General features: G+C 43.5%; 1 protein-coding gene across 1 annotated transcript in view; it reads right to left on the bottom strand.

Moving 5' to 3' along the window:
• LOC129702625 (transmembrane protease serine 9-like) overlaps positions 1–27,347 on the bottom strand; it is a 58,030-nt gene that overhangs the window by 15,125 nt on the left and 15,558 nt on the right. Inside the window, exons 4-10 of the mRNA XM_055644871.1 lie at positions 27,017–27,283; positions 23,193–23,350; positions 17,178–17,278; positions 13,463–13,607; positions 12,628–12,778; positions 8,686–8,958; positions 5,444–5,584 (exon numbers count right to left, since the gene is read on the bottom strand). Coding sequence (XP_055500846.1) covers positions 5,444–5,584; positions 8,686–8,958; positions 12,628–12,778; positions 13,463–13,607; positions 17,178–17,278; positions 23,193–23,350; positions 27,017–27,283 — 1,236 coding nt within the window. The remainder of the gene's footprint in view (positions 1–5,443; positions 5,585–8,685; positions 8,959–12,627; positions 12,779–13,462; positions 13,608–17,177; positions 17,279–23,192; positions 23,351–27,016; positions 27,284–27,347) is intronic.

The raw sequence follows: 27,347 nt of genomic DNA, 5'->3' as shown, positions 1-27,347 counted from the left end.
GGATGGGTTCAGAGGAGTGACGGAGTGCTAGGACAGAGTGACTTGGACAGGTTCGTGAGTGGGCAGATGCATGGCAGATGCAGTATAATGTGGATAAATGTAAGGTTATCCACTTTGGCGGCAAGAACAGGAAGGCAGATTATTATCTGAATGGTGTCAGGTTAGGAAAAGGGGAGGTACAATGAGACCTGGGTGGCCTTGCACATCAGTCACTGAAAGTAAGCATGCATGTACAACAGTGAAGAAAGCTAATGGCATGTTGGCCTTCATAACAAGAAGAATTGAGTATAGGAGAAAAGAGGTCCTTCTGCAGTTGTACAAGGCCCGGGTGAGACCACACCTGCAGTATTGTGTGCAGATTTGTTCTCCTAATTTGAGGAAGGACATTCTTGCTGTTGAGGGAGTGCAGCGTAGGTTCACAAGGATAATTCCCGGGATGGCGGGACCGTCATACGATGAAATAATAGAGCGACTGGGCTTGTATTCACAGGAATTTAGAAGAATGAGAGGGATTCTTATAGAAACATATAAAATTATTAAATGTTTGGACATGCTAGATGCAAGAAATATGTTCTTGATGTTAGGGGAGTCCAGAACCAGGGGTCACACTTTAAGAATAAGAGGTAGGTCATTTAGGACTGAGATGAGGAAAAACTTTTTCACACAGTTGTGAATTTATGGAATTCTCTGCCTCAGAAGGCAATGGAGGCTGATTAACATGGATGCATTCCAAAGAGAGTTAGATAGATATCTAAGGGCTAGAGGAATCAAGGGGTATGGGGAGAACGCAGAAACTGGGTACTGATTGTGGATGATCAGCCATGATCACATTGAATGGCTCGAAGGGCCGCATGGCCTACTCCGGCACCTATTGTCTATGTATCTATGTATCTATGTAACTAATGAGTGGAATATTTCAGAATGGAAAATTTGATGATCAGATGTTACATGATTGTCAAAGGTTTTTTGTTTTACTTCCCCAGAGGAGTGACCTGCTGAATATCCAAGACAACTTTTCCAAGGAACCAAGGAAATCATGGACTCTAATGCCTTTTCTCTAGCTTGTCCAATCAATGCCTCTAGTTCCTCAGAAGTTTGAGGAGATTCCACATGTCATTGAATACTCTATCAAACTTTTACAGTGTACGGGAGGAAGCAAATTGACTGATTGTATCAAGACCTGGTTCAGTGACTCAGACACCCAAGAATGAAAGAGGCTGGAAACATTTATAGACACTGCTTGGTCCATTACGATATTGGCCCCCATCCCATTATTGAAGGGATCTACAGAATTCACGGCCTCAAAAAGGCAGCTAATATCATCTAAGACCCCACCAACCCCGCCAGGCTCATCTCGCTACTTAAATCGGGAAGAAGATTCAGGAACCTGAGAGTTGTGATCTCCAGGTTCAAGAACCATTTCTTCCTATCAACAATCAGGCTTTTGAACCACACTGCAAAATCATAACCACAAATCTATCTCAGCACCAATCTACTATAGAATTGAGTTAGGTGACAGAACATACTTTCATTTGCATCATCGTTCTGTTCCTGGTGCATATGACAATTATACACTCATAACTCTTGATATTTGAGGTAGGAATATTAAGCCAAAGATTCATAGGATGTATTTGTGGCAAGAGACAAAAAGCCATTTGGGATAACTCCAATCCCTGGAGTTATAAACACAACAGATTTCATAAGATTGAGTCTGACTGTGTCTGCAAGAGCTGAACCTGTTTTTGTTAGAAGGGTTATTGGAATACATTGGACATCCAATGTGATAGGTACGGTGGTAAGCTAGTCCTTCTGGGCATTTTGTGCAGCCATTAAAACTGGTGGCCACACCATCTCTCCACCATTTTCTATCTCCATTTTCTAAATAGGTGGATCCCACTCACCTGGGTTCATTCTAATAAATAGTCACAACCAGCAATTAACATGCAATGGCATCTTGAACTGTTGCAGTGTTTAACCCCTGAAATCCCAAAGACTATATCCTAGGACCCTCTTGGTTCTCATCTACACATCACCCTTAAGTGGCATCAATGAGAACAAATAAATTCCACATGCTCTTTAACGACACCCAGTACACCTGTCTACCACCCTAAACTTCCCCTCCACGTCTCTATTTTGTCACAATGATTACCAGGATAAACAGAAATATCTTCAATGAAATAAGGGATATTGATGCCATTGTCTTCACCTGGTGAGCGGAGGGGGACTGTGAGTAAGATGGCCAAAGATCACAGCCATACGTGGTAGCGTTTTTTTCTAAAATCAATATAAAGTGCAAACAGGAAATGGTCAAGATTAGACTTTTAATTATATAGAAGGCAAGGCAACTTTAATTGGGCAAGGCAACTTTAATTGGGCAAGGCAACTTTAATTGGGCAATTAGGCAAGGCAACTTTAATTAGGCAAGACAGCTTTAGCATTTCCAAACCAAAGGCAACACAGCTTTAGTATTTCCAAACCAAAGGCAACATAGCTTTAGCATTTCCAAACTATATTTTCAAACCATATTTAGGGCATTGAGAGGTCAGTAAAGGCACTCAGAGTTTAATAGGCATGTGTTCAGCATTATTCACAGCTCAGACTGAGAGACGTGATCCTCTCGGTCCCCCATCTTTCAGAGACTGATTGAGGCCCTCAACACTTCTGGGTTTTATAGTCTCTCCGGAAGGGGCGTGGCCTTCAGGAGAGAGAATCTCAACATTTTTTAAACACTAATATCTCTTTTATTTTTCATCGATGGGAAAATTCCTCTTGTCCTGGGCAGCAGAGGGGGACTCTGAGTAAAATGGTCAAAAATCACAGCCGTAAGTGGCAGTGTTTTTTCTAAAATCAATATAAAGAACAACAGGAAGTGGTCAAGATCAGACTTTTAGTAATATAGAAAGCACAGGATCAGGTCCTTCAGCCCACAATGTCTGTGCCGAGCATGAAGCCAAGCTAAACTAATCTCATCTGCCTGTTCATGATCCATATCACTCCATTCCATGCATTTTCATGTTCCTCTCTGAAAGACTGATGACTTCCATTCTTCTATCGTTACCTGGGTACACCTTAAGAGTTATGAGAGTCAGTAGCTGTGGCGCTCAGTTGCTGGGTACATTAAGAGAGATTAATAGTTTTAAATTGAATCTATCAAGAGCTATGCGATTAGTATGAGAAAGTAGCACTAAGATAGAAGGTCAACCGTGATCTTACTGAAAAGTGGGGCAGACATGTATGATGCGTCTTTGTCTCAGTCATGAACCATTCAGCTCACATGAGAATGCAAACAGAGAATTAGCAGCAACTGGATCAACAGGCAATGTGTACCAGAGTCCAACTATTCAACATGATAGATTTGATCGACCAGTGAGTCCCTCAGCATCATAGAGTGATACAGTGCCTAAACAGGCCCTTCAGCCCAACTCGCCCACACTGGCCAACAATGTTCCAGCTACACATGTCTCACTTGCCTGCGCTTGCTCCACATCCCACCAAACCTGTCCTATCTATGTACCTGTCTAAAGGGGCTGTCCCACCGCGGCGACCTAATCCGCGAGTTCAGACGAGTTTGCCCTCGACTCATACTCGCAGCACGGTCGACACGAGGTCCTAGGAGGTCTTTGTAATTCTCCTTCATGCGTGAGAGTAGCTCCTGCGTACTCGAGGCCCCAGCTAGGTTGCGGCGTATTTTTCAACATGCTGAAAAATGCCCGCGAGTAAAAAAAGGTCGCCATGCCAAAAATCGATACTTTTTTGACTCGTAGGTTTAGTCGAAGTAGGTCGTAGGAGGTCGGCATAGTAGTCGTAGGTAATCGTGGGTTATTCCCAACCTCAACTACCTCATCTGGCAGCTTGTTCCATACACCCACCACCCTTTGTGTGAAAAAGTTACCCCTCTGATTCCTATTAATGTTTTTCCCCTTCACCTTGACCTATGTCCTCTGGTCCTCGGTTCCCCTACTCTAAGCAAAAGACTGTGCATCTACCCGATCTATTCCACTCATGCTTTTGTATACCTCTATATCTCCCCTCATCCTCCTGCGCTCCATGGAATAGAGTCCCAGCCTACTTTACCTCTCGCTATAGTTCACACCCTCTAATCCTGGCAACATCCTAGTAAATCTTTTCTGAACCATTTCAAGCTTGACAATATCTTTCCTATATCATGATGCCCTATAACAATGAGTCCCTTGTTGTGCAGCAATTCTGATGTTTGTTCAGATGACACCTCCAGAGTGCCAATACATCACTCTCTTCAAGGCTATTCATCCTTCATTCCTCAGTGCTACTTGCACAGATCCCATATCCCTCAATTCCCTTAATATCCAAGAGCCTACCAATATATTTTGAATATATTGAGCCTGTGGGCGTCATCACTCCTCTTGGGCAGATAATTAAAAAAAAATCATAATCTTTAAGTGAAGAAATGTTTCCTTATCACGGTCCTGAATAACTTGCCGCTAAGTTTGAGACTATAAGCACTTGCTCTAGATTTGTCAACCAAGGAAAATATCAATCCTTACATCTATCCTATCAGCTCACCCATATCTCCCTTTCACTTCCTCTGCCCCTTCCACCTATATCCCTTCCTCTGAGTGTACATTTTATGCCTCTTTGATCCTTATCTCCTTGCCTTAGTGTTTGTCCTAAGATCTGCCAATCCCCCTCCCCCCTCATCCGTATCCACCTCTCTCTTGCCAGGCTTTGTCCCACTACTAGCCCTCTGGCAGGTACCTCCTCCCTACTACAGTCAGTATGACGAAGGGTTCCAACCTGAAACGTTAGCTATCCATGTTCTCTGGAGATGCTGCCTGATCTGCTGAGTTTCTCCTGCACATTGTGCTTCTCATGAGAATTTTGAATGGCTCAACAAGGTTACCTCTCATTCCTCTACACTCAAGACAGCATAGGCCCAGAGTCCTTAATCGCTCCATGAATAACAAATCCACAATTCTAGGAATCAACCTGATGAATCTTCACTGCTCACCCTTTATTGTGAATTTCAGATCTGGATAGATGAGCCCACAAGATACTAATGCATGTGTAAGTGAGTCAGTCAACTTGCTACTTCCAGCCAATAAAGCGCAGAATGGTTATTTATTGCAAAAGTATTGCAGCAAAAAATAGTTCACTTTCATGCTCGAAAATATGCATAGGTTTTCTATTTAAACAAGGTCTGCAGGCATAGAACAATTCAGCAATGAGTTGCAATAGTTCACAATGATATTGTTGCATGCTTGCACACTACATTATTTTGAAATCTATTACACGACTAGGCTGAGATCTTAGTCAGGAAAATATAGAAATTGCAATTAGAATGTTTTAATAAAAATTGACAATAACTGTGAATTTAACGTAAAGCTTCTTCTTGTTGTCCAAGGTGCAGTAATCCACAGAGGGCTGCAAAGCAAATAAAGCTTGTGTATTTTTGCTTGGTTTAAGCCGTTATATCTTGAATCCAATTAATATACTGCTTTGTGATCCTTGTATAAACACCAGGCTTTTGGGGAAGTCCACATTCTTGCCCAAAGGACACAATTCCTCTGAATTCATTCTCACATATCAGTGGTCCACCAGAATCTCCCTAAAATAATAAAAGGAAAATTGATTAATCTAAGGATCCCAGAAAGGTGCTTTGATGATCATGAGAAATATTTTATGTTTCTAAACAGTTATGGCCAGTGTTTTTCTGGAAAGTGTATGAACATACTGTAGAAAGTGTTTATGCAATATCTAATGTATTATGTCAGAAATATGTCATGATCTTTCACCACAAACAACATATAGATAATGAGATAGATAACAACATATTCTACAAGCAAAAACATGATCAATGGTCGTAGTCATTGATCCCAAAGTTAAATTATTATCTAAAAGGAGAGATACAGCAAATGAATGAAGTTCAGAGAGCGCTGGTGTTCTTGAGCACTGACCACAAAAATGACAGCAGGCATTTGCAGTAAGGGGTTAAGAGGTTAAATGGCATATTGGCCTTGATTGCAAAAGTTTATGTGCAATAAGATAGACTCAAAATGCTGGAGTAACTCAGATGGACAGGCAGCATCTCTGGAGAGAAGCAATGGGTGACCTTTCAGGTCGAGCCCCTTCTTCAGACCTTTCTGAAGAAGGGTCTCGACCCGAAACATCACACATTCCTTCTCTCCAGAGATGCTGCCTGTCCCGCTGAGTTACCCCAGCATTTTGTGTCTGTCTTCGATTTAAACCAGCATCTGCAGTAGTTTCCTATGCGCTTTATGTGCAATAAACTACGTATTATAAGTTATGTTTAATTATCTGTTGCGTTGTTGCGAATACGAATTTAATTGTTCTTTTTCAAGACATACGATAAGAGCTAGGAATTCACGGATAGGGTTTGTGTCAGGCTGCAAAGCAGATGTCGGAGGCAGCAGAGCAAGGCAGTAGGTGGATTTGGTGGAGAAGAAATAGTGTCGGTTGGGGGTAGAAAGAAAACATCTAACATGCAGTACGTGTATTTCTATGTAAGTGTGTCTGTGCAAGTGTATCCCAGGGTTTGTTTTGGGACGCCAGAACTAACTGTTGAGCCTTCCTGAGGTGTTGTGGGTTTAACTCAAAGAAAAACCAATGAAGGGAGGTGCCCACTTGATAACCCGAATGCCTTGCATCCATATGATCAGTTTTTTTTTAATGAGCTAGTTAAAATGTAGGTAGTTGTTTATTGCATATTGAGTTAGTTGTTGTCCTTAACATAAGTTGGTATATTCAGTTAGAGAGTCAGATAGTACTTTGGCGTTGGGCTTGCTTTTCTGAGGAGCGCTTATCCTGGTGTTAGAGCACAAATACATTTAGTTTAGTTTAGTTTAGTTTAGAGATACAGCGCGGAAACAGGCCCTTCGGCCCACCGGGTCCACGCAGACCAGCGATCCCCGCACATTAATACTATTCTACATACACTAGGGACAATTTTTACATTTACCAAGACAATTAACCTACAAACCTGTACGTTTCTTGGAGTGTGGGAGAAAACCGAAGATCTTGGACAAAACCCACGCAGGTCACTGGTGGCCGATTAGGAAAAGGGGGGATGCAACGAGACCTGGGTGTCATGGTACACCACTCATTAAAAGTAGGCATGCAGGTGCAGCAGGCAGTGAAGAAGGCGAATGGTATGTTAGCATTCATAGCAAAAGGATTTGTATAGGAGCAGGGAGGTTCTACTGCAGTTGTACAGGGTCTTGGTGAGACCACACCTGGAGTATTGCGTATAGTTTTGGTCTCCTAATCTGAGGAAAGACATTCTTGCCGTAGAAGGAGTACAGAGAAGATTCACCAGACTGATTCCTGTGATGTCAGGACTTTCATATGAAGAAAGACTGGATAGACTCGGTTTGTCCTCGCTAGAATTTAGAAGATTGAGGGGGGATCTTATAGAAACACAAAATTCTTAAGGGGTTGGACAGGCTAGATGCAGGAAGATTGTTACCGATGTTGGGGAAGTCCAGAACAAGGGGTCACAGTTTAAGGATAAGGGGGAAATGTTTTAGGACCAAGATGAGAAAAACATTTTTCACACAGAGTGGTGAATCTCTGGAATTCTCTCCCACAGAAGGTAGTTGAGGCCAGTTCATTGGCTATATGTAAGAGGGAGTTAGATGTGGCCCTTGTGGCGAAAGGAATCAGGGGGTATGGAGAGAAGGCAGGTACATGATACTGAGTTGAATGATCAGCCATGATCATATTGAATGGCGGTGCAGGCTCGAAGGGCCGAATGGCCTACTCCTGCACCTATTTTCTATGTTTCCATGTTTCTATGAACGTACAAGCTTCTTACAGACAGCACCCATTGTCGGGATCGAACCCGGGTCTCCGACCTTTTTCAAATTGTAATTTAATAAAACACTCTTGACTCTTGATAAAAAGTGATGGAGTTTAGAAATAGGAAGGTCTTGTTACAATTATACAGGGTGCTGCTGTACTGTACATAGTTTTGGTCCCCTTGTCCGTGAACATCACAGCCGATGAATAAGAATATAAGGAGATTGTATTCGCTCCTTAGCTGCAGTGTTTCTGCGCGTTTCCTCTTCTGTTCACCACTCTGATGTTTCCAGGGGTTAATTCTTATTAATCTGTGTCTGAAGAAGGTTCCCGACCCGAAACGCATCCATCCCTTTTCTCCAGAGATGCTGTTACTCCAGCACTTTGTGTCTGTCTTTAATTCTTATTCCCCATCCATGATAGGCCTCCAGCCCTTTGGGAAGTGGATGTTCACAGTGAGAAACCATGGATTCCCGGGAGTGGCGCGGACTGACAGGTGCCGCAACACCGAGGGAGGTACTCGGGGAATTAAAGAGGCAGAGGATTTAAAGGAAAATCCATAAATATATTTTGTCCCAGTCACGCCAACCTCCATGGGCCAAACACCTTTCTCCGCCCTCTGCCTATATTCCGCCCGTATTCTCCCCTCGCCCTGCCTGGCCACTGCTGTCCTTGCCTCATCCCGATGGAGCGCACTGAAATATTTAATATTTGGTTATTTTCGACGCACTGAGAATTTAAATAAATAATCACTTGTATGATATGCATTAAAACAGCCAGTTCCAACTAAATAATCCCTCTGTAGCACCAGAACAGATCAAATTGAAAACACATAAACCAATTCCAATGATGTTAAATTATTACAGTCATCTTTCATGCAATCCAACTTACGATGCATGCATCTCTTTTTCCTCCAACATCCCCAGCACAGAGCATATTACTGGATATTACGGGCTTGCGGTTATAGTACTCCGGGCTATTACACTTCTTTCTATCTATGATCGTTACGTTTACTTCCCTCAGACAGTCTGATGCGCGGTTTGAATTTGCTTCTTCTGCTCCCCATCCTGCAACCGTGCAAACCGTCCCCACTTGCACATCCTGGCCATTCAGGGGCAATGGTAGAAAATCCACAAATTTGTTACGTTTTGCCTCGGACTCCAGCTGTAATAAACAAAAGCATCGGCTCCGTCTTATGCCTTTCACCATAGCATGCATTTCATATTTATTTATTTTCTCAAACATTCCATGGAGAAAATGCTGTGAAACGCGGTAAACTCATATGGTCATGTAATAGGAGCAGAATTAGGCCATACGGCCCATTAAGACTACTCCACCATTCTATCATGACTGATCTATTTCTCCCTCTTAACCCCATTCTCCTGCCTACTCCCCACAACCCGTTATACCCCGATAATGAAGAATCGATCTATCACCGCCTTTAAAATATCCACTAACGTTTTGTGGCAAAGAATTGCACAGATTTACCATCCCCCTCCTCATCATCCTAAAGGAACGTCCTTTAATTTTGAGGCTATGGCCTCTAATCCTAGACTCAGGAGCGATGACACAGTTTCATGTGTTTCTCCTTCTATTGACCAGGAAGGCACCCAAATATTTAGAAACAGATAGAAAGCTGATCAAATGTATAATGTGTACAGTTTTTGTATCTACATTTGTTTTTGTGGTTAATCTGTAATCACCAAAGATGTCATTAGACATCGTGAACATTTCCAGCATTTACTCTTTTTGAGTCAAAATTTTGGTGCCTTTTGGATTTTATTGTTTACCTTCTTGAATAATTTGACCATTTTATTTCAATGAATAATATGCGGTGCATAATTTTTTGCTTCTGATTCAGATTTAGTTATACGTAAAGAAAATTAAAATGAAGTTCTGGTAGATTGATTTATCCAGCCTGTTGTAACCTTTCACCTTTATTTCCCTGTGACATGAAAGCTTTGCGTGATCTGTTCAGTTTAGTTTTAATTTATTGTCACATGTACCGAGGTACAGTGAAAAGCATTTGGTGCATGCTACCAGTCAGCAGAATTAGCTCATTAGAATCATTTACAGTGGAAAAGTATTTACCCATACTCTATATTTTGATGGCACTAAGTAATCGATGTAAGGCTCGAGCAAAACAAGAACTGTATGTTTAATGTAGCTTCTGCATCATGTTTACATTGTCAGAGCAAAAGACAAAGTGCTGGAGGCCTCAGTGGGTCAGACAGCCCTGGGCCTCCTCCACTGTCATAGTGAGGCCACACGCCAATTGAAGGAACAGCACATCATATTTTGCTTGGGCAGTTTACAACCTAGCTGCAAGAATGTTGGTTTCTCAAACTTCAAGTACCCCCTATCCCTCCCTCTCCGCTCCTTCCCATCCTAGTTGTCCTGCCAGGTCCACTGTTCGCATCCATATATCCCTTAGTTATCATCTCTGCCACAGCCAACAATGGACCGTTGTGAGCTCCACATTTTCTTGGTCATCGGTGCTGGCTCTGATTTGTCCAGAACCTTTTCATACCTCTAGTTTCCCTCTCTCCTGAGTCTCACTCTGAAGAAGAGTCTTAACCCAAAACGTCAACTATTCATTTTCCCCAGCGATGCTGCCTAAACTGCTGAGATACTCCAGCACTGTGTGTCTCTTCTGTGTAAACCAGCATCTGCAGTTCATCCCTACAGCATCTGTGGAGGGACATTCTGGGCAGGGACCCTTCTTCAGATTGATAGTTGGGAAGAGTTAGGGGTGGGGAGGAAGCTGGAAGAGAGATGCGGGTGGGTCAAAGATTAGAAAGAGACGGGTGGATATAGAGGTGTAGGGAGGCGGGGGAGTTATTGGCAGATTTAGGTGTAGTAAGTGACAAAGGGTGGAGATGAAAAGGAGACTAAAGCTTGTCAGATAAGGAAATAAGAGGAGGAATGAAATGTAAAGCACATGGGAGGAATATAGGTGGAGGAGAACAGAGGAGAGGGGAGGGAGAGAGAAACGTGGGACACAGTGATGGGAGATTAGCATCAGAATGATTATTTTACCTTGGCATTATGGTCGGCACAGACATGATGGGCCAAAGGGCCTGTTCCTGTGTTGCATTGTTCTATGTTCTAAGGAGGGGAAAGGAGCAGGCTGATGAGGGGAGGTGGGAGAAATGGGAGAGCACCAGGGTGGGGGCAATGGGAAAGGGGGGGGGGGGGGGGGGGTATTACCTGGAGAATTGAATTGATGGGAAGGATTAAACCGGTCTTGTGCATTGATTTAAATGTGTAAATAGGCACCGGGAATTAATTTCAATGGGAGCATCTGATGCAAGGAGTCAGTGGCCATTAAATAAAGGGATGGAATTGTAACTTTGGCCTCAAGTAATTAAGAACATTAAAGAAGGAATGTTACAGTGTGATGGAGATTGAATGCAGGGCCAATGAAATAATGAGTTGAAAATGATTGTACTTGGGACTTTGGCATTGTCAATCAAGCAGATTTCTCACTATCCCCACCCCTCCCGTATATATATATATAATTATATATTATTATATTTTACACACACACATCTAAATTCCTTTCTTTTAGATGCTACATAGAATGTTACCACATAGCTCAGGGACCTGCGACTCAGGCAAGGTGGAAAAGTATGTGGAACCTACTGTATACCCCAGACAATCAGAAAGGAGCACTGGAATAGGTTTGGTTTAGTTTGGCCATTCGGACTGTAAACGCCTATCTCACCAGGGACTAACTCTACTGAACGTTTTTCCTTCCATTATTTATTATGTAAAAGAATATGTGTGTTATGATTGTGTTTATAGTTTGTTTGGTTGTTTGGTTGTTTGTCTTTTGCACAAAAGTCCGCAAGCATTGCCACTTTCATTTCACTGCACATCTCATATGTGTATGTGACAAATAAACTTGACTTGACTTGACTTGACTTGTTTAGGGAAACAGCGTGGAGATAGGCCCTTCAGCCCACCAAGGCCATGCCGACCATCAATCACCTGTTCACTAGTTCTCTCCTACGCACTTAGAACAATTGTACAGAAACCAATTAACCTAAAACCCTCGTGTCTTTGGGATTTGGGAGGAATTCAGAGCACCCTGAGAAAACCCACGCAGTTACAGGGAGAACGTGGAAACGCCACATAGACAGCACACATTGCCAGGATCGAACCCGGGACTCTGGCACTGTACGGCAGCAACTCTACCGCTGCACCACTGTACCACCCCAAACCATGAACATATGGTGTGCTAAATGGATGTCCGCACTCCAGGCCAGTAGCAATTGGCACCGTTGCCGCTTGTATGGCAGCCGGTTATCCCAGGCCAACCAGCGAGCCACGGTGCTGGGGTATCGTTACGTTCAGGCTGGATTCTGACAATGCGGCGTTCAGTCATAATTCCCACCATTCACAACATTGGTTCCTCAGCCAAGCATATACACCAAATGTCCAAACCCGTGGTTCCTCTCGTTCTGAGCAGGATTACTATTGCAACAACAGAATATCAGTAGGGTAAAACTAACCTGACCCTTGGCGGGTCTAAACTCAGCTCACGTTCCCAATTTGTGAGTGAATAATCCAATGATTGGTGAATTCTACTTCACAATGATAGGAAAAGCCTATGGGACCATTGGAAGTGGGGAGGGAGCATGGGAACCGGGACCTTGGTGTGTGGGAGGGAGAAGCGGTAGACATTACCTGGTCAATCATTCGGATTGCCAAATGACGAGAAAGCAGATTATTGGAGTTTTACTGAGGTAGTTTGGCACTTGAATTTACATAATTTGTTCTTTTGGCATAAGTATAACATCAGTGTTATTGGAAATATTAGTTACTTACTTGAAGCAGCATGATATCATATTCTTTGGTTACAGTGTTAAAGCACACATGTGGGATTTTATGCTTCACCTTCAGTACTTGCTTCGAGTTTTCATTACTTTCCAATGAATTAATTCCAAGAACTGCGTATACTGGGTTAAATCTAAAGAAGCTAAATGTGACATTAAAGAGAGTGTATTATCATATGCACACGCGGGGTAAGGTGCTGGTTTAAAGCAAACCTTGTTTGCAGCAGTATCACAGGCAGATAGATGCAGACCACACAAAAGCATAAAATACACATGAATCTGCAAGACTGTGTAACCAGAGTGTGCCAAACCGAAAGCACGAGACATGAGTACAAAACACAATTAGAAACGAGCCCCTGTCCAAGGTTGAGTTGAGTGTGGGTTTGGGATTGCCTGAAGTCTAGGATACAAACAGTCATTTTCTGGAAGAGGACAAAGGACCAGGTAGCATGGAACACATGTGTCCGTGATTTTAAAATCTAATGGAAGTATTAAGCAGAAATTTTTCAGAATCTGGACTCAGCTCAGGAATCAAATAACTGTTTCCCTTGGCTCGCCAACTCCCCCTACACTTGGCTGGTGCATTAGGGGAGGTATCAATTGTTATAACTGTACAACTGATATAGATTAACGATGTATGTGCTGGAGATAATGGGAACATTTAGGCCATTGGGAAATGGTGATAATGGATTGTTAGACAGAGCTTAGAAAACACATGCACATCTTCAAAGTCTGCGGACAATATAAATGTGGCATCATAGAGAAAAGATAACAAAATGTAAAGTATTGAAATGTTCACACTGTTTGAGACAGTAATTACAACTTACAGATTGCAGTGCGCTGCAGTCAGGATCCAGGATGGCTTTATTAACACCCCTCCACACACATGGCGTTTATTCTTCTGGATTGATGCCATGTATGGTCTGGCATGATTCCTCGTTATTTGGCCCCCAATGATTTCCGAGCAATCATCTGTTAAAGCAAACAGAGATCATTGCCATTGAGGAAAGACTCTGGCAGACAGGATAGGAGGGGAAGCTGCCGAACCAGCGGACCGCAGCATAATGCAAGACTTGGTGGACTGCTGCTGACCGTGAGACCCAGTGGAGGTTAGCTGCCAAGCAGGCCCATGCTTGGAGGACTCGCATGATTGGGCCTGGAAATAGAGCCGGCCGAGCCGTCGCTGCTTGTCCCCAGAAGACTGGCGATCAGGAGGATGGTACTGGCCACAAAGATGGGCGCAACAAGAGGGGAAAGAGGGTGGTAGGAGAGTAGAGGGCAACGGGGTCGGGCCTACTGCACGATCGGCTGCCGGAGGTGCCCGTGGGGAACAAAGGTGGATGGGCGAAGTGAGGACTTTGGCTGCTGTTCGACCAAAGAAGGAGGCCCGCAGCAACCTCTGAAATAACATAACGCTTGCAAGTAATTTCACTTTTCTATAAAGAATAGTTAACTAAATTGAGCGGCACGGTGGTGCAGCGGTAGAGTTGTTGCCTTATGGGTCTGTCCCACTTAGGCGACTTTTTAGGCGACTGCAGGAGACTCTGCGGTCACCACATGGTCACCACATGTTCGCGGGTGGTGGTTGCTGTTTTCACTTTGGCCACTTTCCCTTCTTTGAATATCCCTTGTGTGATCTTCGGTTTTAAAGGATTCGCCAAGTCCTGGACTTCCCCAACATCGGGAACAATTCCTGCATCTAGCCTGTCCAACCCCTTAAGAGTTTTTTAAGTTTCTATAAGATCCCCTCTCATGATCGTGAGGAGTTCCCGCATTCTGGAAACTAGTCGCAGCCTCATTATGGTTGCCGCAAATTTTTCAACATGTTGAAAAATTAGCTGCAGCCAGAATGAAGCCGCCATGGAGAGTAGTGAGAATTCTCGTGCCGTAGGTGGGTCGTCAGGAGGGCCTAGTGGGTTGCCAGGAGGTCGAAGGATCTCGTAGTTGTAGCCGGTGCTGACCGGTGAATTTCTCGGCTCATTAGGAAAAAAAATCCGTAAACAGTAGCTTTCAGAACCAAGGATAACCGACCGGTAATGTTAATGTCCGCCGAGCTGCACAGCCGTGTGAATCTCACTCAGACAGCGCTCCCCCCGCCTGCCCTGCCCTCCCCCTGCATAACGGACTGGTGAAGGAAGCGAAGAGTGTGTGTGTGTGTGTTCCACTCTGACAGTCACCGTTCCAGTCGCCGGATTTTCAGTCGCCTGAAAAACCACCTAAGTGGGACAGGCCCATTACAGCGAATGCAGCACCGGGTTCGATCCTGACTACGGGTGCTGTCTGTACGGAGTTTGTATGTTCTCCCCGTGACCTGTGTGGGTTTTCTCCGAGATCTTCAGTTTCCTCCCACACTCCAAAGTCATACAGGTTTGTAGCTTAATTGGCTTGGTAAATGTAAAAATTGTCCCCAATGTGCCTGTTTCTGTACTGTACCTCTAAACTAAACTATACTGAATGAAACACATTATGCTCTACTTTTGTTGTTGCACTGACTTAATTATTAGTTATTTAATATGTATGATTTCGGAATATTATTAATTATTTTGTCCCATATTTTCAAAATTAGCTGTCACTCTCCTTTTATTTTTTGGGTTAACACTGATGAAATCACCCGATTATTGCAATTAGTGTAGCATGAAAAACATTTCCTTTCCCACAACAATCGTTCCGCCACATATTCACACCTCAGACAAGAACTGGTCGTATGACCCACAATGTCTATAATGAACATGATGCCAAGACCATCTCTTATGTACTTGCACATAATCCATATCCTTCCATTTCCTGCATCCGTAAACAGTAGCTTTCAGAACCAAGGATAACCGACCGGTTAATGTTATTGTCCGCCGAGCTGCACAGGTGCCTTTCCTACGGCCTTTTAATTACCATAATCATAACCGCTGCAACCACTGACCCTGGCATCATGTTCCAAGCCTCACCACCCTCTGTGTAAAAATGTTGCCACGTATCTCCTTTAAACTTTGCCCCTCACCTTTGTACTCTGCCCCTGAGTATTTGATATTTCCTTCCTGGTAAAAAGGTTCTGACTGTCTGACCTATCTATGCCTCTCATAAGTTTATATACTTCTATCAGATATCCCTGCAGCCTCTGGTGTTCCAGAGAAAGCCATCCAAGTCTATTCTATATCTCCCTGTACCTAATACTGCCAATGCCAGGCATCTTTCTGGTCAACCTCCTCTGCACCTTTCCAAAGCTTCCACATCCTTCCTGTAATGGGGCGATTAGAACTGCATGCAATATTCACAATGTAGCCTAACCAAAGTCCGATAAAACTGCATCATGGCATCCTAATCCCTATACTTAATTCCCCGACTTATGAAGCATAGCCTATGTCTTCTTTACCACTCTATCTACTCATACCAAGAGTATGTATGTCAAGGAGGACTCTCTCGAACTTCTACAGGTGCACAGTAGAGAGCATGCTGTAGAAGTGGTTCGGCAACTTGGGCGCCGGGAGCGGAAAAGACTGCAAAAATCTGTAAGCACTGCCCAGTCCATCATCGGCTCTGACCTCCCTACTATCAAAAAGGCTGCCAACATCATCAAGGACCCACACCATCTTGGCCACTTACTCATCTCCCCGCTGCTTTCAGGTAGAAGGTACAGGAGCCTGAAATCTGCAACATCCAGGTTCAGGAATAACTACTTCCCCACAGCCATCAGGCTATTAAACTCAACTTAAACAAAACTCTGATAATTAATAGCCTATTGCACTTTATCTGTTTATTTATGTGTGTGTATATATATATATACCAATGAATTTATATATATATATATATATATATATATATATATATAAATTCATTGGTATATATGGTCACACTGATCAGTTCTGTTCTGTATTATTTATGCCTCCTACATTCTGTTGTGCTGAAGCAAAGCAAGAATTTCATTGTCCTGTCTGGGACACATGACAATTAACTCTTGAATCTTGAATCTTGAATCTTGAAACTACTTGTGTTGCCACTTTCATATGACTTTTGCCAAATGCATTTGATCAAGTCACTGCTAATACCATGCATCTCAATCTTCTGAATCAGTCTAACATAGGACATTTACCCAAATATCTTACTAAAATCCAAGTAGCCAACATGCCCTGCCCTATCCTCAGAGATCACTTTCTCACAATACTCAATAACCTGCCGTGTACAAAACCATGCTGATTGTCCCCAATTAACCCATTCTCCTCCAAATAGGAGTCAATCCTATCATGAAATATCCTCTCCAATAACTTCCCAACCACTGATGAGATGCTTCCAGAATATACGTCCCTGGGTTTTCTCTTACTTGGTCTGATTGTATAGCAGACAATCGGCAATAACGGACACCATTCCCCCCATATGGTCCAATATAACGAGGGTTTACTGTAATCTCAGAGGTATTAGTGTGGCAAGTTTCAATCTAGTTTTGTCCTACTTCATACATATATCCTTGAATGTAGGTGTGGCAGTATAGTTATCATAGAAATACACAGACATATTAAAAAAACCTATCAATATAAATTACATATGCGTACTTACGAGTTGCTGTTAGGTAGAAAATGATGGTCAGAGAGCTGAGCAGAGCCTGACAATTCATTGTTGCAATTAATTTGTGAACAATGGCTAGATGAATTTGGCAACTATATATAATGAAAGCTGAGGATGTGGTTAGTCAGTTTATTCAAGCGTTCAGTAATTTGTGAGGCACAAAGGTATAAGTTCTCAGGAAATCCACAGCTTTTTCAGAAGCCTCGCCAACAATCTGTCTGTCCTTTCTTCTGTTTTGTTATTTTAAGTACATGTTAAAGAGAATGTTTTAGTGTTCCTTGGTTTGTTTTATATGTGGGGGCTGGGAAAACTTTTTCAATTGCTAACTCGACGGAGATGCGATTTTTTCCATATTGTATCTCTGTCCCCACCGCAGCCTAACATCGTGGAGTGGCGTGGCCTTTCCTGGAGACCGACCCGGTGCTTCAACTGCGGGTGCGGCGTGGACTTACCATTGTGAAGCTTGTGATCCCTTTGCCGGGGATCGACTGTGGAGAGCTTCAACTGTGGTCCTTTGGACTTTAACATCGTGGAGCCCGCGGTCCCTGGTTGGAGACCAATTCGGGAACTCCAAGCCGCGGAGAGTTTCAACCGTCCCTACGCGGGAGTTTCGATCACTGCGACGCATGGGCTTCCGATCGTCGGCTGCGGGAGCTTTGATCACCCCGACAGCCCCGACCGCAGGAGAATAAAGAGGAAGCAGTTTGGACTTTATTGCCTTCCATCACAGTGAGGAATGTTGGGAGCCACTGTGGTGGATGTTTATGTTAACTTTTATTTCATGTGCTGTGTGTCTTGTTGCTTTTCACTTAGTATGGCTGTATGGTAACTCAAATTTCACTTCACCTTAATTGGTACATCTGGCAATAAACCTTGAAACCATGAAACCTTAAAACCTTGATTTGCGAGTGACACCAAAAGGAGTCAGGAATTTCAATGCCATGAGCATGCAAATAGATGGAAAAAGTGGAGTAGCTGAACATCTAAGAAAAGAGGAAGAATAATATTGTGGAAAATTGGTTCATGAAGTGCTTAAGGGATTGTCCACATCATACTGATTTAGAACACAATGTGGGAACAAACTATTTTAGATTGAGTATTGTATAATCTGAAAGGGTTAATTAATAACCTCACAGTCTAGAGGCCTTGGGAGATAAGTGATTTTAAGATGGCAGGCTTTTGTATAAAGATTGAAAATGATTTTACTCAAACTGAAACTAGAGTCTTAAATCCAAACTCGAACCAGAATTTGCAACAAACATTTAGCCCTTTCAGGCACAAAATGTACTAAGAGACACTCTGCAGTTTTGGCTAACAAGAGAAGCTAATGATATCATTATACAAAGACAAAAAACATAGAATATTGCCAAAAAGGAAGCAAGCTTGAGCCTCAGTAAAATTTCCGAATTCTCCAAAGGGACTAAGGCACAGATAAGGAAAATAAAACATAGAATGTAAGGGTACTCTAGCAAAAAACATAAAAATAGAGTGTAAAATCTCCTAAGGGGTATGGAGAAGACATGATTTGTGTTAGCAAAAGTTAATATGTCACCTCTATAGAGTGATGAGAAATTATATTGGTAAATAAAGAAATGGTCAAAAACCTGATCTAATATTTTCTGCTTAATTTTAGAGACAGATATGAAAAATCTACCAGAAAGAGTGGAAAACAATAAATTGAGAATGAGGAGCTGAGAGAAACTAGTATTAGTGTACTTGAGGCATTATATGGCTGAAAGTCAAAAAAATCCTGAGAACCAGACATATTATCTCATGAGATTGGTTTAAACCGAAGGTGGACACAAAATGCACAGGTAGCCACCTTTTATTCCATTGATCCAAGATATATTTCCCACAGAATGGAAGGTAGAAGACCGAAGCTCACTATTTAACAAAGAATTAAGAAAGAAAACTAGGTAATTAGCTTGTAGGGAAAATACCCATATCTACTATTAAAGAAGTGATAATGACAATTAGAAAATAATAATAGACTTGGGCAGACCCAACATAGATTTTTGAAAGGAAAATTATATTTGAGATTGTTAGGCCCATAGGAAATGACCAAATAAAATTAGAGCACATGGGCTTGGGGCTAATATGTTACCCGTGATTACTAGAAACAGAGAGTCGGAATAAATGTGTCATTGTGGGGTTGGATGACTGTTTATAGAAAAAAAAGAGTCATCCAAGTCGGAGAAGGAAGGAAAAAGGGAGGGGGAGGAGCCCGTGGGCAGAGGGATGGGAGGAGACAGCTCGAGGGTTAAGGAAGGGGAGGAGACAGCAAGGGCTAGCAAAATTGGGAGAATTCAACGTTCATGTCATAAGGACGCAAGCTACCCAGGCGGAATATGAGGTGCTGTTCCTCCAATTTCTGGTGTTGCTCACTCTGGCAATGGAGGAGACCCAGGACAGAGAGGTCGGATTGGGAATGGGAGGGGGAGTTGAAGTGCTGAGCCACCAGGAATTCAGATAGGTTAGTACGGACTGAGCGGAGGTGTTCGGCGAAACGATCGCCCACCCTCCGCTTAGTCTCCCCGACGTATAATTATGTATCTCTGCTTTTGAGTGGAAATCCAGCTTTCCATGGAACTTTACTGAATAGGAAAGTAATTTTAGCATTATAATATGTTCCAAAGTCCACAAACATCCTAAGCTTGGATAGACACAAAATGGTGGAGTAACTCAGCGGGACAGGCAGCATCTCTGGAGAGAAGGAATGGGTGACGTTTCAAGTCTGAAGAAGGGTCTCCCACCCGAAACGTCATCCATTCTTTTTCTCCAGAGATGCTGCCTGTCTCACTGAGCTACGCCAGCATTTTGTGTCCATCTTCAGTTTAAACCAGCATCTGCAGTTCCTTCCTACAATATCCTAAGCTTCATATTTTATCTGAAGTAAAGCATTTAGCTTTGTTTGCTCCAAAGAAGGAGCGTGCAGCAAATATAAATAGCGAAACCAAGTTAACATTTCAGGTCATTGACTTGTCATCGCATAATCATACAATGAGGACTGCTTTTCTTCCCAACAATGAAAACCTTCAATTTTAAGCCAAGGATTCGTTAATGGAGTTGCAACATGCATAATAAGCAATCCTTAAGTAGTTATACAGTGAGAAAAATCATTGCACATTGTAAAGCAACTTTTATATTGATTTAAGGCTACTAATGTCCACAGTTTTAAGTTTGACTTTAGGAAAATTGGTTTGCATTTGAACCACATGTTGAAAAATATAAAGCAACTGCCAGATGAAGAAAGTCAAGTCAATTGTTTGTGGAATCTGAATTTTAGTTTGCATGTGGTGAGTATCTTAATATAGCTTGAAAGTTCAAAGCTGAACAGGATGGAAAACGTCAGTGGTTTGCTTTGAAATGATTGTTCGGTTTCAGTCTGGACTGACTGAGTAATGCAGTTTCAATTGGTTGCTATGGAGCGATCACGTGAAGACCCGATCAGGTCACCAGAAAGGTACAGGAAACACTGAATTAGCTTTATAGAGTGAACAATAAATGCCATTCAAATCTTGAGTACAAGCCAAAATAATAATTCAATTGATTATTTTAATTGATGAAATAATAATCAAATATTAATGATAATAAACATTATTATTCTTTGCCAGTTGCTGAACATGTATTCAGCTGATGTTACCATCAGGTGCTAGGATGGGTAAGAATTTGTTTTGCGATACTTCAATAGATTGATTATGTGATAGAAAAGAAATCATTTTAATTTGCATAAACGTTTTATTTTTTTAAAAGAATGCTTTTAGAATATAGTTGAGTACACCAATAAAGAAAACAGTTTATACACAGCAGAGCTTCTATATCTCATTTTAGGACGTATTACTGACAGATACTAAACCAGGGCCAGTTCTGTATTCAACACACGCAAGCCACACACTTTGAATTATGCCATACAGCATTATATATATATAATGGTAAAGATTCCCGTTTTGTGGACATTTGTGGGGTGGTCCACGCAAACCTGTTCTCCTGTTTTGACTTCTAATTTTCTTCTACTTCAAGCTTTCCAATTGCCAGGAGTGGGGATTTTTTAAATTAGCTTTCAATCATACGCATGATGAGTAAAGTGGGAATTAAATCTGTGTGAATTTTTCAGGTACATTGTCTAGATCTTGCTGCACACAAGTGTGGTTGTTATCATTGCTGCCATTTGCATTGCAAATGGAATTGATCATTGTGTAGTCATCAGCAAACATTCTCACCTCACTATTTGCACATTCTCATTTGCGTCTGACCTTAGTGAGGTCCTTCATGAAGTAGCTGTAGAAAGTTGTGCTTAGGACTCTACCCTGAGCATTGTCGGATGATTGACCTCATCACAACCATAATTTATGGGAAGCATGACTCCAACCCCTGGAGAGTTTTCCCATTGATCCTGTTAATTTTTACCCGGGTGTTTTGATGTCAGACAAGGACGAATGCTCCCTTGATGTCAGGGGCATTTGCTTTCACCTCACTTCTGCAATTGAGCTCTTTGATCCAAGTTTGGATTAAAGCTGAGATGTCTGGAACTGAGTGTTCCTGGCAAAATACAAAGTGGGTTTACAGTAGATAAATGGCAAGTAAGTGCCATTTGAATGCATTGTTGATGGCAGCTTCCGTCACTGTCTGCTCATTGAAAGTGGGTGATAATTGGTTACATTGGGCCTGTCCTACTTCTTGTGTAAAGCACATACCTATGCAATTGTCCAAACTGTTGGGTGGATGTAGGTGTTGCAAGGAGTAGCTAGGCTAGATGTTCAGTGGGTTCTTGAGTCGTCTGTACTTTAGCTGAGATGTTGTCTGTTTTTCTAACATGTTTATTGATTGCATGTGGAATGAATTGAATAGCCTGGAGACTGGTTTCAGTGATATTGAGAACCTCAGAAAGCCAATTTGGTTCAACTATTTGGCACCTCTACCTGAACATGTGTTTCCAGGTTTCAGTGTGTCTTCAGAACCAACATGTTGGGCGCCATCACTGAGCTAGGGATGTTCCTGGAGTCTCCAATTAGTTAATTAATTATCCACCACCAATAATGTATAGATGTGATAGGACAGCAGAGCTTCGATCTAATCCACTGGTTGTGACATTGTTCTGCTCTGCCTATTACATACCATTTGTGCTGTTTTGTTCTGTTTGTAGCCCTGAATGACAACCCCAGCAATCTAGCACCTCATCATTATCTAAGTCGGCCTGATACTGCTCCTTGCAAGCTCTTCTGCACTGGTTTTTATGACAATCCAGTACTAAGCAATCATCATAGCTCAGAGTAATTGTTATTTGTTTTTATTTAACCTTCAATAAATGTAGGTTAGTGAATTTGGTTTGAGGGGATGTCGGTATAGGTGTATCTGTTTTACTACCCTAGTGACTTAAGGGCCTGTCCCACTTGGACGTCATTTGCACGTCATTTACGCGACATCCTAAAAATTGGTTGGTTGGTCTGGACGAGCGCATAGTGAGGCGTGGTGGCGTATGCTGTGACGCGTGGTAATGCGCAGTGCTTCCCTATCACCCCAGGATTTGGGAATATTCAAAATCGTCGAACGCCACCTGCGTGACATAACTCTTGCGCACGCTGACGTACTGATGGCGTACGTGTAGCGCGTGGTGACACATGGTTATGCACGGTGATGCACGAACATTGCCTATGCTAATTTATTATGTGTCACTGTGCATCAACGTCCGTAACATGTGTCGCCGTGCGCCACCCGTATGTCGTCGGTGCGCCATTTGCCTGTCATTTGAGCACCGCACCATGTGATCACCCGGGTATAAAGCGCGCTGAGTTTTGAAAATTATTTACTGGGACCATCCTTGCCCCGGAGATTGCCGCTCCTTGGCGCACGACTGTCACGCGTCAGTCACTGCCGGCCTGTCGCGTAAATGATGCGCAAATAACTTCTACAACATCAGCATATCCATTATTAAATACAATTTCTGCTGAAACACATGACTAGGTTCTAAGACTACACAGCAAGCAGTATAACAATTTGGACCATCACTGAAAATCTGAATTTAAAATGGTCTTCTTAATCCAGGAAAGATATTTTGTTGAGAGTCGTGTATAAACGCCTGGTTTTTTGGGTATTCCACAGCTGCATCCGAAAGAAACAATTCCGTTGAAATTTCCTTTGCATAATAGTGGACCACCTGAATCCCCCTGAAACAAAAGTAAAAGAAGATTCTAAGTAACTGGATTATTTTGGCCAGTAGTGTGACTAGCACTATGGAAAAAAATTGCCCAACTTAAGCAAAGCAAAATAGGAGGAGGTAAATTGCAAAATGAAGAATTACTTGGGTCCATCCAGTTTATCACTCACCATTCCAGTAGTCATATACTACGATGTTAATCAAGTTGTAATGCTTATCATAGGATTTTCACTTGTACAGTCAAGAGAGGAGAATCGGTCAAAAGAGAAGCATCCAAAAAAAGACACAAAGTGCTGGAGTAACAGCACGTCGGGCAACATCCATGGAGAATATTGGTAGATGGTGTTTTGGGTAGGGACCTTTCTTTGAAGAAGTTCTCCTCCTCTCAGTGACTAGAGTTTCTACTTTTGAAGAGGTCTTCCTTCCCTTTCTGGCTGGAGTTGTGTGAGCCCCCTCTCACTGTTCACCTTCTGTGATTCCTGCTGCTCTCCTGCTCGACCACCATGTTCTGACTCTGACTCGCTAACATACTACTTTGGAGAAGAATCCAAGCCTTGATTCTAGTATGTCCATTCATCCTGGTCCTAGTAATCAGCCATTCAGAGAAGACTAACAATATTTAAGCAACTCATCTGTCCCCAATGAGAAAATTGATCACCACTCTCAGTCATAAATCCAAGTGGGCAGATACAGCTGTTGTTCCTACACATGATGCATACAGTGACCAGAGTGCTCATGGAATGAGCGCTACAAGTGGTCACTGTGGCATTATACTAACAGAATTACTGATGGTTCTGCTGGGCTGGGAACAGGGCCGGATTTAGATGAAGAGAGGCCCTAGGCTATTCCACTTGTGAGGCCCCTCCCAATCCCCTATGTAAGGCCCCTCCCAATCAGCCTATGATGCCTATAGGTAAATCCGGCCTTGCTGAGGCCCTAGATCTCGAGGCCCTAAGCTTAAGCTTGTGAAACTTATACGTAAATCCGGCCCAGGCTGGGAAACTAGCATGAACCCCCACCCTCCACTGGTGTTCCCACAGACATGAAGAGGTCCTTTTCATTGACCCTTGATGGTGTGGATGGAGACACTGAGGCAATGTGTAGGGGCTGACTGCGAGAGCTGGTGTTGGGCAAGCACTACCAGCCGCTCAGCACTCGGGTGTGGGACTCAGGGCTGCAGTCAGCACAGTGAGTATTGTTGACAACAAGAGGCATCAACTCCATGTTTTGGCAGATCAGTCGAACCCAACAATCCCTGCCACAAGTGACGAAACTCCTGTCAACTCCACCTTGTTTTTTTGGCTGCACAATTCTTCCTCATCCAAGAATTTCTTCACAGTAACAATTTCAACACGAGGCCACTGCCCATTGAAATTGATGGTCATGGTGTAAGGTCAGAAATAAAAAGCATGGAGAGGTAGAGATAGAGGTAGGTAGGAAAGAGAGCAGTGGAATACATTGACAACAGTGCCAGGCATGGCTGGACCCCTGCAACACTGAACGAGTGCCACCTCCTGGATAACAGAGATTTAAGGTCAAGATAAGACTCTATACTTGTATGAATTTGAAACTTGAAGAGCACAAGATGGGGCCAGAAACATGGTGACTCTTTGTGTACCGCCTCAGGGAGGGCTACTATTGTTACACTACAATCGTTGCACTCTTGTACTTATTTACGATTGTGGATTGTGTATACAGGTGCACAACCTTTTATCCGAAGTTCCAAATAACGAAAAACTCCGAATAGCTGACATTTTTTCGGTCCTTGAAGAAAAGTACTTGAAGACGTTCACCGAGGGCGGCCCGCAGAGGTGACAGCGGAACCTCCGGTCGGTCCTCGAAGAAAGGGGAACTAAATCCCCATTCATAAAAGAGAAGGTGAGGGTATATTGCGCGGGAGGGTTAATAATTAACAATCTCCTGCTGCCTGCCCGCTGAGTTAAAAAGTTCCCACGGTAGACTCACAGTGTATCGTGAGTCTTGCGTGGGAACTTTTTAAACTCAGCGGGCAGGCAGCAGCAGATTGTCGCTCCCTTCAGTTTCACCCCACCTACACCCCTCTGCTTCCCGGCCATGTGTGTGACCCCTTCCCTCCCCTCTCCAGCTCCCCGCCCATTGCACCGGCGCGGGGGCTTTGCACTGTCTTCACGTCGGCGATGCCAGCAGGTCAGTGCCAATCACCGGAGATGTCAGGACCAACGGGACACCGACCCCCAGGCCCACTGCAAGCACGGAGATCTCAGAGACCCACAGCCAGCAGCAGCCCAGCCCCGTTCCAACTGCAGAGGAACACGCTCCCCGTAGGGACAGAAGCTGATGGTGTGCAAGGTACGTCTTGGTCTTGGGGTTGCGGATGAGGGGGCGCAGCTCGGGCTGTGACGTCTCCGGCCACCCCCCTGTACAGGAGCTGAGACTGGGAACTGTGGGGTTGTTTGCAGTTGCAGAGGGAGGGGGCAAGGGCGGTGCAGTTCCCAGTCTCAGCTCCAGTCCAGGGGGGTGGCCGGAGACGTCAGGACCAACGGGACACCGACTGCAAGCACGGAGATCCCAGAGACTCACAGCCAGCAGCAACTCTAGCCCAGCCCCGCTCCTACTCCAGAGGAACCCGGGTTGCGGATGAGGGGGCGCAGCTCGGGCTGTGGGCGAACTGCCACTTGTCGCTGTAGCGGCCCATCGGGGAGCGGGTTCCTGTTGGTCCTGACGTCTCCGGCCATCCCTCTGGACAGGAGCTGAGAGACGTCAGGACCACCAGAAGCCGCTCGCCGATGGGCCGCTACGGCGACAAGTGGCAGTTTGCCCACAGCCCGAGCTGCGCCCCCTCATCGGGACACCGACCCCCAGGGCCACTGCAAGCACGGAGATCTCAGATCAGCAACTCCAGCCCAGCCCCGCTCCAACTCCAGAGGAACACTGCAGAAGCTGATGGTGTGCAAGGTATGTCTTGTTCTTGGGGTGGCGCAGCTCGGGCTGTGGGCGAACTGCCACTTGTCGCTGTAGCGGCCCATAGGGGAGCGGATTCCTCTGGAGTTGGAGGGACAGGGAGACACAGCGGCTTTTGAGAATGGTGGGCAATCACTTCCAAAGTTCTGCCCACACAGTCAGTACACCTCTCCTACACTTGTCTCCTGCACTAAGATCATCTCGCAGAGAATGATCCCAGCCTAACCCTCCCTATTCTCTCCTATTCTGCAAGAAAAAACTACATTGAAGACTCAAACTTGCGATCGAGTAACTGCCGGGATCGAGGCGCAAACTCGCGATCTTGCGGATATGAGCCGAGCACTCTACCACTGAGCCAGCCGTTAAAACCTACGCTAAAAATCTTCCATTCCGAAGCCGAAAAATTCTGAATTACGAAAAGTGTCTGGTCCCAAGGTTTTCGGATAAAAGGTTGTGCACCTGTAGTATGATTTTACCGAATTCTATGCAAAATAAATAATTTCACTGCATCCAGGTACATGTGACAATAAAATATAATTGAGCCATTGAACACAAGGTTTTTTGAAGAAATTCTCAGTTTCTGTTACCTCTAAATCTAGAATTTTAGAATCAAACTTCCAATCAATAAAATCAAATAACTTTGAATATTGTTTGCTTCTTTGGAAGATCATGAAATGTTGATGCAGAATTTCCATTTTGGAAATTTTCTGATGTTTACCTCAGGGCGAATACTTACAATGCAGGCATCTTTATCTCCTTTCTTGTCACCAGCGCAGAGCACGTTTCTTGTTATTGCAGGATGGTAGGTGTAATATTTAGAACACAGGTTCCTGTCTACCACAGTTACATTTACTTCTTGCAGCACCTTTGGGGTCTGCTTCGTTATAATATTGGTATACCCCCATCCTGCAACATTACAAATCGTTCCACTTTTCACATCCTTATTTGAGTTCGGTAGTTTCAGGATATTCACAAACTTGTTCAGAGTCGCTGTTCCCTTAAGCTGTAAAGACATTTTACGATATATATCATCCATTCAGTTTGTCATAAACATACATGTCTCTGAT

Source organism: Leucoraja erinacea, chromosome 1, assembly GCF_028641065.1.
Source record: "Leucoraja erinacea ecotype New England chromosome 1, Leri_hhj_1, whole genome shotgun sequence".
In the NCBI taxonomy this organism is placed as follows: domain Eukaryota; kingdom Metazoa; phylum Chordata; class Chondrichthyes; order Rajiformes; family Rajidae; genus Leucoraja; species Leucoraja erinaceus.
The sequence above is the reverse complement of the archived record's forward strand: the minus strand, read 5'-3'. Positions and strand labels throughout refer to the sequence as shown.